General features: G+C 43.9%; 1 protein-coding gene across 1 annotated transcript; it reads right to left on the bottom strand.

Moving 5' to 3' along the window:
* Positions 1-1,299: 1,299 nt before the first annotated feature.
* Positions 1,300-12,175, bottom strand: KRT23 (keratin 23). The gene is made up of 8 exons (XM_026864571.1): positions 11,741-12,175; positions 8,049-8,131; positions 6,416-6,572; positions 4,614-4,775; positions 4,401-4,526; positions 3,421-3,641; positions 2,456-2,487; positions 1,300-1,804 (listed from the first exon to the last, which is right to left on the bottom strand). The coding sequence occupies exons 1-8, from the start codon at positions 12,152-12,154 to the stop codon at positions 1,701-1,703; spliced, it is 1,299 nt and encodes a 432-aa protein (XP_026720372.1). The 5' UTR covers positions 12,155-12,175; the 3' UTR covers positions 1,300-1,700.
* Between the last annotated feature and the right edge of the window lie 331 nt (positions 12,176-12,506).

The following is a 12,506-nucleotide window of genomic DNA, read 5'->3' as shown; positions in this document are numbered from 1 at the left end:
AGTGCAGGTGTGCTCTGTAAATCTGATGAATGAATATAGCTTTAAATAACGCAGAAAATCGGTGGAGAAAACCTGAGCGCATTTTGTCCAGATGCTATAAACACCAGATCTGGCTCGTTGGATCTGGTAAGCCGTAAGGAAGGACACTGTTAATTAGCCAGGAGTCACTAATCCTGTATGACAAGTTTTACCCAATTTAAAGAAACCATTAGGTAATCCGTTCGATGCTTTTGGGATCTCTTTGTGCAACAAGGGTGGAGGGTTCGGGGGCCAGGGGCGAAGGGGGGAATCTGGAACTGGTCCGAACACGCCAGTAAGAAAATATTGTATCCTGGAGATGGACTCTGTTTATTTTAAATCTGCGTTTTCTTTGAAATGCTGGCTTTCCTTTGCAAGCCTCGTTTACAAAGCAAAGCGAGTAACAGGAATCCTTTATGAAAGTCCCTTATGAGTAGGTAGGAGAGGGCACAGTGACAACTTTGCTCATGAATGCCAGACTGCCCCGAACGTGGTGTTTCACATGCAGATGTTGACTTTGGAATGCAAATCTGTACAGACACTCATTATGCTCCATTTTTGTCTCTCTTTTTCTGCTCTACAGTCTTCCTCATTTGAACAGTGCCAACATTTCTCTGTTTCTTGCTCCGTTTTTAGCTTTGCATGTCACTGGAAATTCTCCTATCGCTGTTAGGGTCTCCTGCTGAGTTGGGGGTTGGGTGGGTGTGAGAAAGGGGACAGAGCTTGGATTTGGCTGAAGAGCTTGGGCCTCTCCCCTTACGTCAGTATACTTTGGATCCACCCATCTATCCGGACCGCAGAACCCATCAACAAACCCAGGGAGCATTTATATGAAAGCAAAAAACTGAAATGGCTCTTTGAATTAAATGGGTCACTGAAAAGGAATGAGAGTACCTGGAAAAGTACTTTAATCTTTGAAGGGAAGAGTGTAAAGATGCTTAAAAAGCTGAAGAATAAAGAAATGTTTCTAGAGTGACTATTTTAGTAAAGCATACTTTACAACACTCCTACTAATAACGCTGTTTTAAACGGTGACATCGGGAAGTTGCACATAGGGAAGTCTAGTAGCTTTGCTTATGTAAATGTCCCCTCTAAGTTGTGGCACCCCTTTTCTTCTTGTTTTGTGTCCGTCCAGTTTTATACCTCCTGAAACAATGAGGCTTTTGCAGTCATGACCTGTGTTAGTAACACCCCCCCTTTGGGCCCGTGCATACGTGAGAAAAAGCAAAACTGGAAAATCCAACAACCAGAACGACGAATGTAAAAGAATTTATTGGCTGCAGTGAGGTATATGATGAGAGACATAAGACCAGGAGAACAGCTGAGAGATTATTCGCTTTAAATTACAGTTAATTTGCAGAGCAGTAAATGAATCACCGATGGAGATTGGTGCCCCAGTGAGATGTACGTAAGACATATATTACCAGCTCAGCCAATCATTTTCATCAAATAGCTTTTCTTCGACGTTTTGGTGACTAAAACCTCTTTAAACTAACAATATCGGCTAGACCTAGCTCTGTATGGCACTTTTCATTGTTAGGCTGCAAATCATTTTAGGAGAGAGTTCACTATAGCATCCCTCTTTTACACACGGGGAGACCAACGTGCAGCACGTAGTTGCACAGAAGGGTTGGCCGAGCGTAGCCTGCTCGGAGAGCCAACAGGCAGCGGAACTTTTTCCTTCACGCTTGCCGATGGATCTCGTTGATGGTGGAGGACACCACCTGCCCGTTCACGCTGTCGTGGACGATTGCTTTGATCTTTCGACTGGTCAGCCCAGTGTGTTCTGAAAGGGAAAGAAAGGTTAATTACACAAGGAGCAATGCTGAGACAAGATGATGCAGGGAAAGCTTCACTTACAGCAATTTACCAGTTGCCTCCTCCACTGATTTTACCCTCACACGTTTCCCTTTAAGTCAATACTTAGTACTGCTCTTTGTGAAACGCGCTGCCAGAACGTCACCCGGAGTCTCGTCCAGGTCAGGGCGACTGAATAACCCAGCTCCATCCCAGCCAATGCAAATCTGACTTCAGAGCGGAGTCTCTAGGTCATGTTCATGCCAGAATCTGAGTTTCCAGACATGCAGATTTTCTGTTTGTTCTCAAGCCCTAACACTGTTTTAGTCACCAAATGCCTCCTCGTACACCACGAAAGCTTTAGGCTGCAGCGTGAGCTTTGGGCAGCGTGCTCGACTAGCAGAGGTCAGCCTGAAGAGAGTCCGGGAGTGGGCAGACGCGGCAGAATGTGCTCTGAAGTGCTGCCCGTCCCAAGCCTGGGGAATCAATGAAATTGTTCTCAAGTCTGGCCTACATGAGAATTAACTGCCATGCAAACCCTTCGTAGCTCATTCCTCTGAGATTAAAACCGTTCTGAGTAAAATTGGATTGGAAATGACAGTAATTGTCGCTGTAGAGAACAAAATAAGGGGTTTTTTACCTTTAGCTTTTGATTCAGATTTTCTTGCTATCCTGTAAAGGTAATAACACAGAGAAAAAAAATTATTATATTTATTTCAAGAAGTTATTAATCCCCTTCTTCTTCCTGATTCTAAAGAGACCTCATACCACTATGAAAAGAGGTAAAATAAAAATAAAAATAAAATTTAAAAAAAAAGGATGCTTTTATACCATGAGAATTTTTCCTCTTCAGTAGTCCTAGGTACAGACAGGCTCGTCTGAAACCCTTGTGTGTGCACTCGCTGGTGCTGCTCCTGCGGGCAGTGGCTTTGCTTCCCCGGTGCGCGGAGCTGCCCCAAGGATCCCGCTTTGACTGACAAAGAGCCCCGCTCCCGGCGCCACGCTGTCCTGCCTCCCGGAGATCTGCAGTTACAAGGGCCGCTCCGCTTTCTGATTTTGTACGCGTACGACATACTTGGTGGGTAAGATGAGAGAGTAAAGGCTAGGGGCCCGAAGGTTTCTGAGTGCAGAGCTTGTGGCCGAGGCAGAGATGGGGAACCAGAGAACCCGTCAGCCGAGCGGCTTCTGTGCGGACTTTGCGTGTTGGCGTTCGGAACTGCACAGGCCCGGCCAGGAAAGACCTAAACTCGTCTCCAGGTTTCTTTTTGATCTAGAACTTCTTCTGAAGATAGGAAACGACCGCGACTTTTACTGAAATTGGCATTTTTTCCTATGCTGAGATAGACATGCTGTGGGAACGCTGATTTTTTTTTTTTTTAAATAAAAATTTATATTAATTTAGGTAATCCAAATTACATGGATACGGGTTTCTCTGTATACAAAGTGGCTCAACCTTTTTATTACGATCCATCATATTAAAATACCAACCCTTGATGTAGCGTGGGACTCGCAGGCTTTGATTAAGCATAAACAAACAAACAAGTAAATAACCCGAATATGAGAACTCTCTTCTCATCTATTCCAGTCAGGGCGGCTTTGCCTTACCCGTCAACATTCCCTTCCAGCAGCAGGCGGTAAGTGGAAATTTCCTTCTCCAGGCGGGTTTTGATCCCAAGAAGAACCTTGTATTGGTTGTTTTGCTGCTTGATGTCATGCCGAACCTGGCTTAGCTCTTCCTCACATTTGGAGATTATCTGCTGCATGTTTCGAAGCGCAACAGCATAGTAATTCCGAGTGTCAGCCAAGGTGTCCTCCAGCATGTGTTTCTGGCAGAACAGATAATACCAATACTTATTGATTGATAATACCAACAAGACAATGATTATTATTGGCGGTAGATACAATGCAGAAATGCCAGCAAATTCGGTCTCTAGCTAGAAGCTGGCAAAATTAAGACTGTGGTAATTTAAACACTTCTGCATTTGCATTGACTATTGATGTGAAGGCAGCAGAATCACAAAGCTGTGTCATGGGTGCGCCACAAGAGGCAAAACCCGAGGGATTTATCCCTGTCGTATTCCTTCTGCTCAAAAGCTGTGCTCCGGTAACTGCCGACTCTTTTGTCAGTCCTGCCATTCGCTGTCCAGGATTGCCCCAGAGCCTCCAGATCCTGGGCTTGTGAGCTTTAACCTGTACAAGAGCTCAGTAATATTTTTGGAGATTCCCCACCAACATTTTTTCACAGTTTGTATATTTCATGCATTTTAATAGGGGTTGTAAATACAACACTTGTATTACTATCTGTCTTCTTGGACATTTTTTTCTTTCTAGGTCATGGAGTCAGCTGTCCATCCCATCTCTTCTCGTCCCCATTTTTTGTTCTAAGGGGAGACATAAATTTTTCTCGGTGATGGCTGCTGAGTCTATTTTGCATATTCTGGCAAAAGAGTCAAGCAGAGTCCGAATTCCAATTTCACCGATACTTAATAACGACAATAAACTCATGCTAGGCTATGGACTCAAGAATCCGTCCACAACATTACATGAAGTAACAGTGACCAGTCAGAGATGTCTGCAGCAGATACCTTACTCATCTGTGCCTGCAGCTCTATGTCCAGAGACTGTAACGTTCGGGTTAGATCCTTGATCTCGTTCTCGTTGCGCTGTATCTGTTCTGGGTTAGGGCTCGCTGCCAGAGATGTCGCTGCGCTCTGTGGGGCAGAAGCAAGAGAGAAGTTTATTGACCCAGTCACGGGCGGCCCCAGGGGTCTTTGAACTGAGCAGAAAAGCGCCGTTACCTGTTCTTTGTACCAGCTGTCCAGGCTTTGACGATTCTTTTCAATTATGGCTTCATAATCTTCCCTTATTTCTGCTAGAATCTTGGCTAAGTCTTCAGGAGGCGCTGCGTTTACTTTTACGTTGACCTTGAAGTCCTGTGACGAGCGATTTGCTTCCATATCCTATTCATGCATTAGCGGAGGAAACAAGCAAACTTGTTTGTGAAAGTGAAAAGTTTTCACTCCTGTCTTGTCTTCTTCAGTCTCATCCTCTCACAATATCCAATTTTATTTTATTTTTGTGTGTGTGTGTTATGATAGGTTAATTGTTACATATAGTCAGTTAACACTGTTTGGGAAATTTATACATGGACGATAGCGTGACGTGACTTAAACCAGTGACTTATATCAGATTCCGTGGCAGGACTGTGCTAGAGAACTCAACAAAAAACAGGTGAGAAGATCTTTTCATATAATGTTTCTGGAAGATACATACTTAATGAAGAAGCACTGGCATTTTTTTAATTTATTATCTATTAGGAACTAAGAAGAAAAAAAAAAAAAAAGCTCTATCCCAGCCGAAACCAGGACACCTTCGATGAAAATCTAACAGTAATTTCATCTTTCTTACCCTGTATGTTAATATTTATGGAACTATAACTAAGTTTACAGGAGAGTAATGTAAAAGTTCTGTGTAATTGTTAAAGGAATAATTGGATTAAAGCATATAATTACTGTGTAAACAACATAATTACGGGACAAGTCAAGCAGGTACGGTAACATTCCTTTCGGTGTAGCACAACCTTCTGTGCTAGGTACCATTTTCAAAAGCGCCCAGGTAAAGTCGCATTTCAGGGTATGACATCACGGCCTCCAAAATGCAGATCAACTGGACGCACTGAGGTCTCTGTTGGCCGCCCTGCTTCCAAGAACTCTTTTACCGTGGCTGTTCAGGAGTTTCCTTGGCTATAAGGGGATCAGCTTCACCTCCTGCTCTGTAACCCTTTTGTTTCTGTTCTCCACTTTAATAATCCGCAGAAACTGAGTAGGATGTTTGTTCTGCGTTAGGTTAATAACTGAAAACAATATCAGATCAAGCAAAATGAAAAGAGCATTTTGCCAAGCAGGGGCGTTATATATGTGGGAATAGCAGAGACCTCTGTGGGATAGCTCTGGGAGAATTCAGAGAAGCAGTTTTTTTCACGGTTATTATCTAATTATTGCACTTGGGATTTTGCAATAAGTAATTTTACTCGACTTCACCAACCGTTCTTTTTAATTTTGATCCTTCAGGAATTCAAGGTCTGTTTAGTTCGGGTCAGCCTGCTCTCGGTGACCCTGCTTGAGGTGGTGAGTGGGCAAGATGACCTCAAGAGGTCCCCTCTGAACTCAGCCACTCCGTGCCTCTGCGGCTCTGTGGAATGATATATCCAGAGTTGGGGGAAGAGTCTGTCATGATTAAAACTCAGCAGCAAGCGATAATGTTTCCAATTGACTTGAAATCTCTATGTATTTATATCTAAGTATTTCTGTGAACATTTCTGTCGAATGTGGAAGTTGTTATTAGCTATGGGTGACAGATGGGTAGACGGCTAGAAAAGAGTGGGAGAAACTACAGCAACTTTTATCCGTTCTGAAATCCCAATTTAACTGGTGAAGCAGTACACATTTTGTGCCTCATCCGACTCTGGCTGTCTTCTTTAGAAACATGATTATGTTCTGAATCATCAATCCCATTTATAGATTGTGGATCTTACTCAGAGTTAATGACACGGTAGCAAAGATCTGCGTGATAGGATTTTACCAAGTGGAACTTTTTCTACCTCCTCGTGGTCTTTCCTCCTGAGGATGTGCTCTTCTCTCAAGCCTTCAATTTCCATTTCCAAATCTGTTGTGACAATGGTCAGGCCGTCGAGCTCCTTACGCAGGTTCTCAACATCAAGCTGCACTCCCTGCCTGCGAGACTTCTCTGCTTCGTACCTTTATGGGGAAAAAGAAGATAAAGCATGTGTGTTGAGAACAGACTGCCTCTAGCCTCTTGTGTTAGCAGTGTCAAAGAGAAGTAGACTTGCTCAAGTCCTCTATGTAGGGAGCTCGAGAGAACAAAAAAAACCCAAGGAAACAAATTCTATTTCTAAAATATTCTTTGGATATTCTGGAATAGCCTTAAAAATAAGATGGGTTTCATTATTGGTTTTCTTTCTTCCTCACAACTCCTCCTATGTGGTGTGAAATAATAATTGCTCTTGCTTTCATATTCCTTTTTGCATTTTAACATTCACCAGGTTGTGAAAACTTTTGAGAACATGATTCTCAACAATCTGCCAATAAAGATGTGAAAACAGTATCAACAGTGAACGCTTTCTGTAGTTTTTCCAAGACTAGAACTTTTCGGTACCTCAGAAAATCGGAAAAATGTCATGGAAGCCAGTTACTACCATTCCTCTCTACCCTCTCGCAGTTTGCCGTCTGTAGTATGCCAGAGTCCGGTAGACACTGCCCTATCTTCCCTCGGGCATACCAACCAGTTTTGCTCCTCCCTCCCTTCACTTCATTTTTGGGGGCAATACTGATGTTCCTACACTCGATCCGTCAGACTCATGCTGCGATTCCGGCCTCTCAAAGTAGTTCCACTGTTTCCTCTTTACGACACTACGGAATGACAAAGAAGGGAAGGCAAGGCTACATGAGGCCTCCAGTGTTTAGAGCCTTTAAGCTTGTTAAAATATTACCAAAAAAGCTGAGATATTTTTTTAACAGCTGATCATCATCTGTTGAAAATAAGACAAATCTCCATGATTTCTGAGAAGTCCATGTTACGGAAATGTAAACTCCTCTCCTTCGCAGAGATCTGCCCGCAAGTTTTCTGTTCGAATGTTTTGGCTTTTCTAGTTGGTCTGAGAACTGTCTTTCACCAATCTACTGAAAAATCAAACTGTGTGCTGGTGGCCGAGGAAGCTCTGGCCCATTTACTGCGGTAGAACTGATGAGGCTCCAAAGCAGAAGATACGGAAGGACGGGTATATCCTGCAGAGCTGGTCGGAGGAGGTGGTAGGTACGGGAAATAGATTTGGGCCGCGCTGGGGAAGCACAGTGCAGGGAAGGGTTAATTTGTCTTTCCAGATGACACTTCTAAGTGCCTTTTGTCACATCAAGTGTCTGCCTCAAAACCTGCTCTTCAGGACCTGAACTAAGTATCATAAACAGGGTGACTCAAGATTCCTCAGCAATCGTTTGTGGGTTTTACATCCTTTTTATCCTTTCTGGCTTTTTCTTTTTTCTTTTTTTTTTTTTTTTTTTTTTTTTTTTTTTTTTTTTCTGTTCTACATTGGTTTTATTTATCCAGTATCACCAGACAACCTCAGTAAAATCAGTTTCATATTGGATTATCAAGAAAAATAAATATTTTGCTTAATCCTCTTTCAAACTTAATCAGAAAACCAAAGAAGAGCTTACTTGAGCCTGAAGTCTTCGGATGCCATGTTAGCGTTATCAATTTGCAAGAGGATACTGGCATTGGTGATCTTGCCATCCTCAATCTGGAAAACAGAGAATCCAACAGGAGATTCAGTGTTGCCACATGGTGATGGTCAATGACCTGTGCTGCTTTGGACTCCCTGCTGCTTGCAGAAAGCATCTAAAGAGAAGCATTCCCATGTTAAGGAGAGTACATGGAAAAAAAAAAAAACAAACCCAAAAAAACCCCCCTTAGTTTCCTGCTTCACTTAGATGTTTCTGCAGTTTTTGACCATAATCTTACTTTTCTTTTTGTCTTACTTTTCTGGATATGAATCAGGAGGAGTCATCTGATTCCTGGCCAGGTAGAGGATACGAATATATTACACAAATTTCATGGTATATTACAGAATAACATTTTTTTTTTTTTTTTTTTTTTTTTGTGAACGGATTTTGATTCTATTTAGCATTGCTGGAAAAGCAGCCTTGGTCATCTCTAGGGCAAATTTCAGTAAGAACCATTAAGCCGTGTCTGAGTACAATCGGAACACCGGAATTAATCACACACACGCTAAAAAGTAGGCATGTGCATAAACACCTTGCTGAGTCGGTGGTGTGATGCAGAGGCACAGCGGTGGTGGCAGCAGCAGCCCATGAGCAGGACCCCGCAAGTCCACCACGTGCCTCGGGCTGGGGTCGCATGGATTGTCATTTTGGGAATATCACTGGCACCTGGTTGGCGTGGTCCGTTCAGGTACCCACCTATAACTGTAGCAGCATGGAGTCAGTACTTCGTGTTTCTGATTTTGTTTCGGGATGTTGAAAATTGCCCTAAAAGGTGCAGGGGAAAGTGCACCACATCATCCGTTCAGTGCACTAGGCACGCACCGGGAGGACTTGTAAGTCCCTGTTAACGTGAAATAGATTTGGACTATAGAGCTGAAATAATGAAAAAGCTCAATATCCCGTTCAAAATCTGAAAGGATTCTCGCAGGAACTGGTACACGATTATCAGGACCTAATGACTGTGGGACATCGTGTCCTTTCCTAACAGAGAGGAGAGGGCAGCGCGGTTGCGGTTCCAAGAGCTGCTTTCAACTCAACACCCAGAGAGTGAACGAGGCACGTTATGGCAGCACGGAAATCATCAGCCATTTCCAGAGCTCTCGGCACCTTGAAGGAAATCTTCCCACCCCTGAATGAATCACAAGGAAACGAGGAAATGACAAAAATTGTCCTGAAGTGTCAGAAGTTTATCTCTCACAATAAAAAGAAAGCACCTGCGGAATGTTTTAACTAATCCGTGCGTTCTTGAGCAATTAGCAGCGCCCCTGGGATACCGCCCTGGGACACGATTGAGGCCAGCTGAAGAAATATGGCGATACCCCAAGTGTGCCGCTGCCTGGAGTTTGTTGTTGAAGAGGCAATTCTTGAGTCCATCCTTAGGGGATGGTAAATTTTGCTACGGACGGTAATAAGGCGGTGAGAAAGCAACGTGAGCGTTCCTCGACTTTGTGGCATAATCATTTACATAAGCGCTTTATGACTCTGTGCCATCCGAACAGTTGTCGGCGCTTCGCCGACTGCTGTACGATGCTGAGCGCAGTTAGAGCGCTTCAAACGTGGACGTTTATCTGTTTCATTTTACAGAGTTCCCCACTGCATCCATCAGCAATATGGGAGCATCACTAATATCACTCTGCAAACCTCGATAACTTAATTAAGAGCTCACACATTATTCTATATGAAATACACTCGGATGCCTTCTCAAACCAGATTTTTTTTTTTCTCCGGAAGGCTTCTTGCACTTTCTTCCTCAGCATGTCTCGTGTCCTTTGCCCAACAGCCTTGATCCTGCCTCCCTGACTGCGCTGTAAATCGGTTTGTTTAGGGGCACAGGATGTTTGAAGAAGACCTTTACCTGAAGAAGTGGCACTGGTTCACTCCATGTCTGGGTTAGAATGGAGTCAGGCTGGAGCAAGGCGACCTGTTGCTCCATCTGGCAGGTTCATCCGGAAGTTCGGCATCCGGGGAAGAGTGTGGTCCAAAATGGAGGCCCCCCCAATGATTATATGCCTCCAAGTTCAGACAGCCAGTATACCATAGACTTTCTGGGTTACTGGATATAGGATCCTAAATTTTATCTAAATTTCATTTTAGGTGCTAAATTAGTTTCACCTCTTTAATTCATGGTTAATTAATTTAATTATGGTTAATGATTAGATGCTATGTATTTTCACTCGTTTTCCTGACAGTCATAGCGCTAATTGCAATAATTTACAGAGAAAGTAAAAATTCAGGGTTAAATCTCTGAACGTCTCCCGTCCGTGATCCTTTCATAGCCCTTCCTCCCCAGCGTGAGCACCGCGTGCGGTCGGTACTGGCTGGGATGGCCACTACTCTAACAGGTGCCCGTAGCCAGCGACGGCTGGTTAAGTGGTGAGTGTGAGAAATAAGTATTTTGGGTACAACCTACTCAAAAGTGAGGGCTGTAGCCCAAGCAGCGTGTTTCTAGTCTCATTGTCTTCCTAAATCTTTCTGATTTATTAATTCCAAGTCAGCGTGAACACGTTTATGTTCTTGATGAGCAAGTTTTTATATCTGGATCAGCAGAAAAAAAAAAAAAAAAAGAAAAAGTGCTGAAGCGATAGGTCTGGAGAAGGGTGACCTTTCTGTATCCTTAAAGCAGAAATAGGTGCTGACAGTTCTGGCTCTCCTCACACATTGTCTGTGGTCAGAGCGCCTCATCTTCTGCCTGGAGGCAACGCATTCGACAGGGAGCAGGGAGTTTGATTAAGTCCCTGGTCTCAGTCAGCAGAGATGCCGGGTAATACCATTTCCAAGCCCTTTTGAAAAAAAAAATTCCTCAGAGTCTTGAGAACGGCATTAACCGTATTATAAAAAGCGGAGGGAAAATGACAACATTGCATTTGGAATAGCTTTGGGTTTTGCCTCATATGGCTATGTAAAGTTAATTACAGTGATTAGTCACACAGATGGTTACAGTGCTAAGTATGTTCATTATGAATGCAGATTAATATTATGCATAAATCTGAAGACACGTGAGTTTGGGAGATTGAAAAGAGTTACTGTTGAACGTTAATATTAACTACTGGCAGGAACCAGAAATTCTCCTTTTAATTATAGTGAAAACATCCACAAGGAATTTGTCACTGCTATTTTCTTAATTACAATGAAGTATTTTTCCATCTGATTACATAAGCTCGCTGGACCCAAACCTCCTGCAGTTTCATTGACTGCTGCCACAGGAATCAAAGAAATGAAACGCAACCGTCTGTCTGAAGACGGCGTGCGCGGGAGAGGGCAGTCTCTGCACTTTGCCTGCTTTGCAATTCGCTTCAAAAAGACCAAATTCTGCCAGACCCAGTTACTCCAACCACAGTTTCGTGCACAGAAGCGAACACTTGGCAGCACACAAATCCCTCTGCAGTCCTTGCGGAATCCCCCGTGTCTCCTCCCAGCCTGCCCTTCTTCCACCCCATCCCTTCTACCCCTACCTTGGGAACACAAAGAATGTTTCTGCCCGGGTCCTGTAACCGCTTTCATTAGTATCCCTAACACTGAAGAAGGTTTTATTTAACTTTCTTTAAACGAAAGCCATCAGCATAAATGAGCCCCCGGATTCCCTCGAAGCGCGTACAACGCCACAGTCACTCGCGGCTCTGCCTTACCTGTCTTTGCATGTCAGTGACGTTTTGCTCGTATTGGTTGAAGTCGTGCCTCTTGCCATGAGACTTTGTCCTGTGCCACTCTAGGATGCAGCTTTCCAGCTGAGCGTTAGCTGCTTCCAAGGAGCGGACCTTGTCCAGGTAGGCAGCCAAACGGTCGTTCAGGTTTTGCATAGTCTGTTTCTCATTCCCACCCAGGAAGATGCTTTCCCCAGGGTGCTCGCCGAAGCCTCCCCAGGGTGCCCCTCCTCCAGTAGCCAGCCAGAGGGGTCTGGCAGAGGAGAAGGAGGTGTGTGTGCTGCTGGCACCCTCTGCACCTGAAGGTCTGTAAGAAGTTCCTTGCTGGGCAAAACCACACCCTGAACTACCCCGGAGGGACCCAGAAAAAAATTGAAAGGGGCCTTGGCTGGTACTCATGCTTAGTTCTGTTGTGAATCTCACCCAGTGTTTGACTGACTAGCTCTGAGCAGCTTCGTAGCCTTCCCTAAGCGGCTTTATGCCTTTTCCTGTGGGAGTTTCCCTTCGATGAATGACTACAGCAACAAGATTGTGTCATCGTGAAATGTGCTTCCTCTTGGTCAATTCTGAAGCATTTATGAGCCTGCAAACACTGTTGTTATTTGGAATCACAGCCACATACCGGATTGCTTTCCTTTTGATTGTTTGGGTTGTTTTTGTTTTTTTTTTTCTTTTTCTTTTCATATTATAATAGTGAGGTGTGGCTAAAATCAGTAGGTGTGGAACGGGATCAGCTTTGCCTCAGACTTTT

Source organism: Athene cunicularia (genome assembly GCF_003259725.1).
Source record: "Athene cunicularia isolate RWA chromosome 27 unlocalized genomic scaffold, athCun1 chr27_part1, whole genome shotgun sequence".
NCBI classification, from domain to species: domain Eukaryota; kingdom Metazoa; phylum Chordata; class Aves; order Strigiformes; family Strigidae; genus Athene; species Athene cunicularia.
The sequence above is the reverse complement of the archived record's forward strand: the minus strand, read 5'-3'. Positions and strand labels throughout refer to the sequence as shown.

Excerpts from the sequence above, each read along its gene's own strand:
- KRT23 (XM_026864571.1), bottom strand. The coding sequence starts at position 12,154 with ATGAGTACCAGCCAAGGCCCCTTTCAATTTTTTTCTGGGTCCCTCCGG. Across the intron at positions 8,132-11,740 it reads TCACTGACATGCAAAGACAG|ATTGAGGATGGCAAGATCAC; the intron begins GTAAGGCAGAGC and ends TCTGTTTTCCAG. Across the intron at positions 4,776-6,415 it reads GGAGGAAAGACCACGAGGAG|GATATGGAAGCAAATCGCTC; the intron begins GTAGAAAAAGTT and ends ATGCATGAATAG.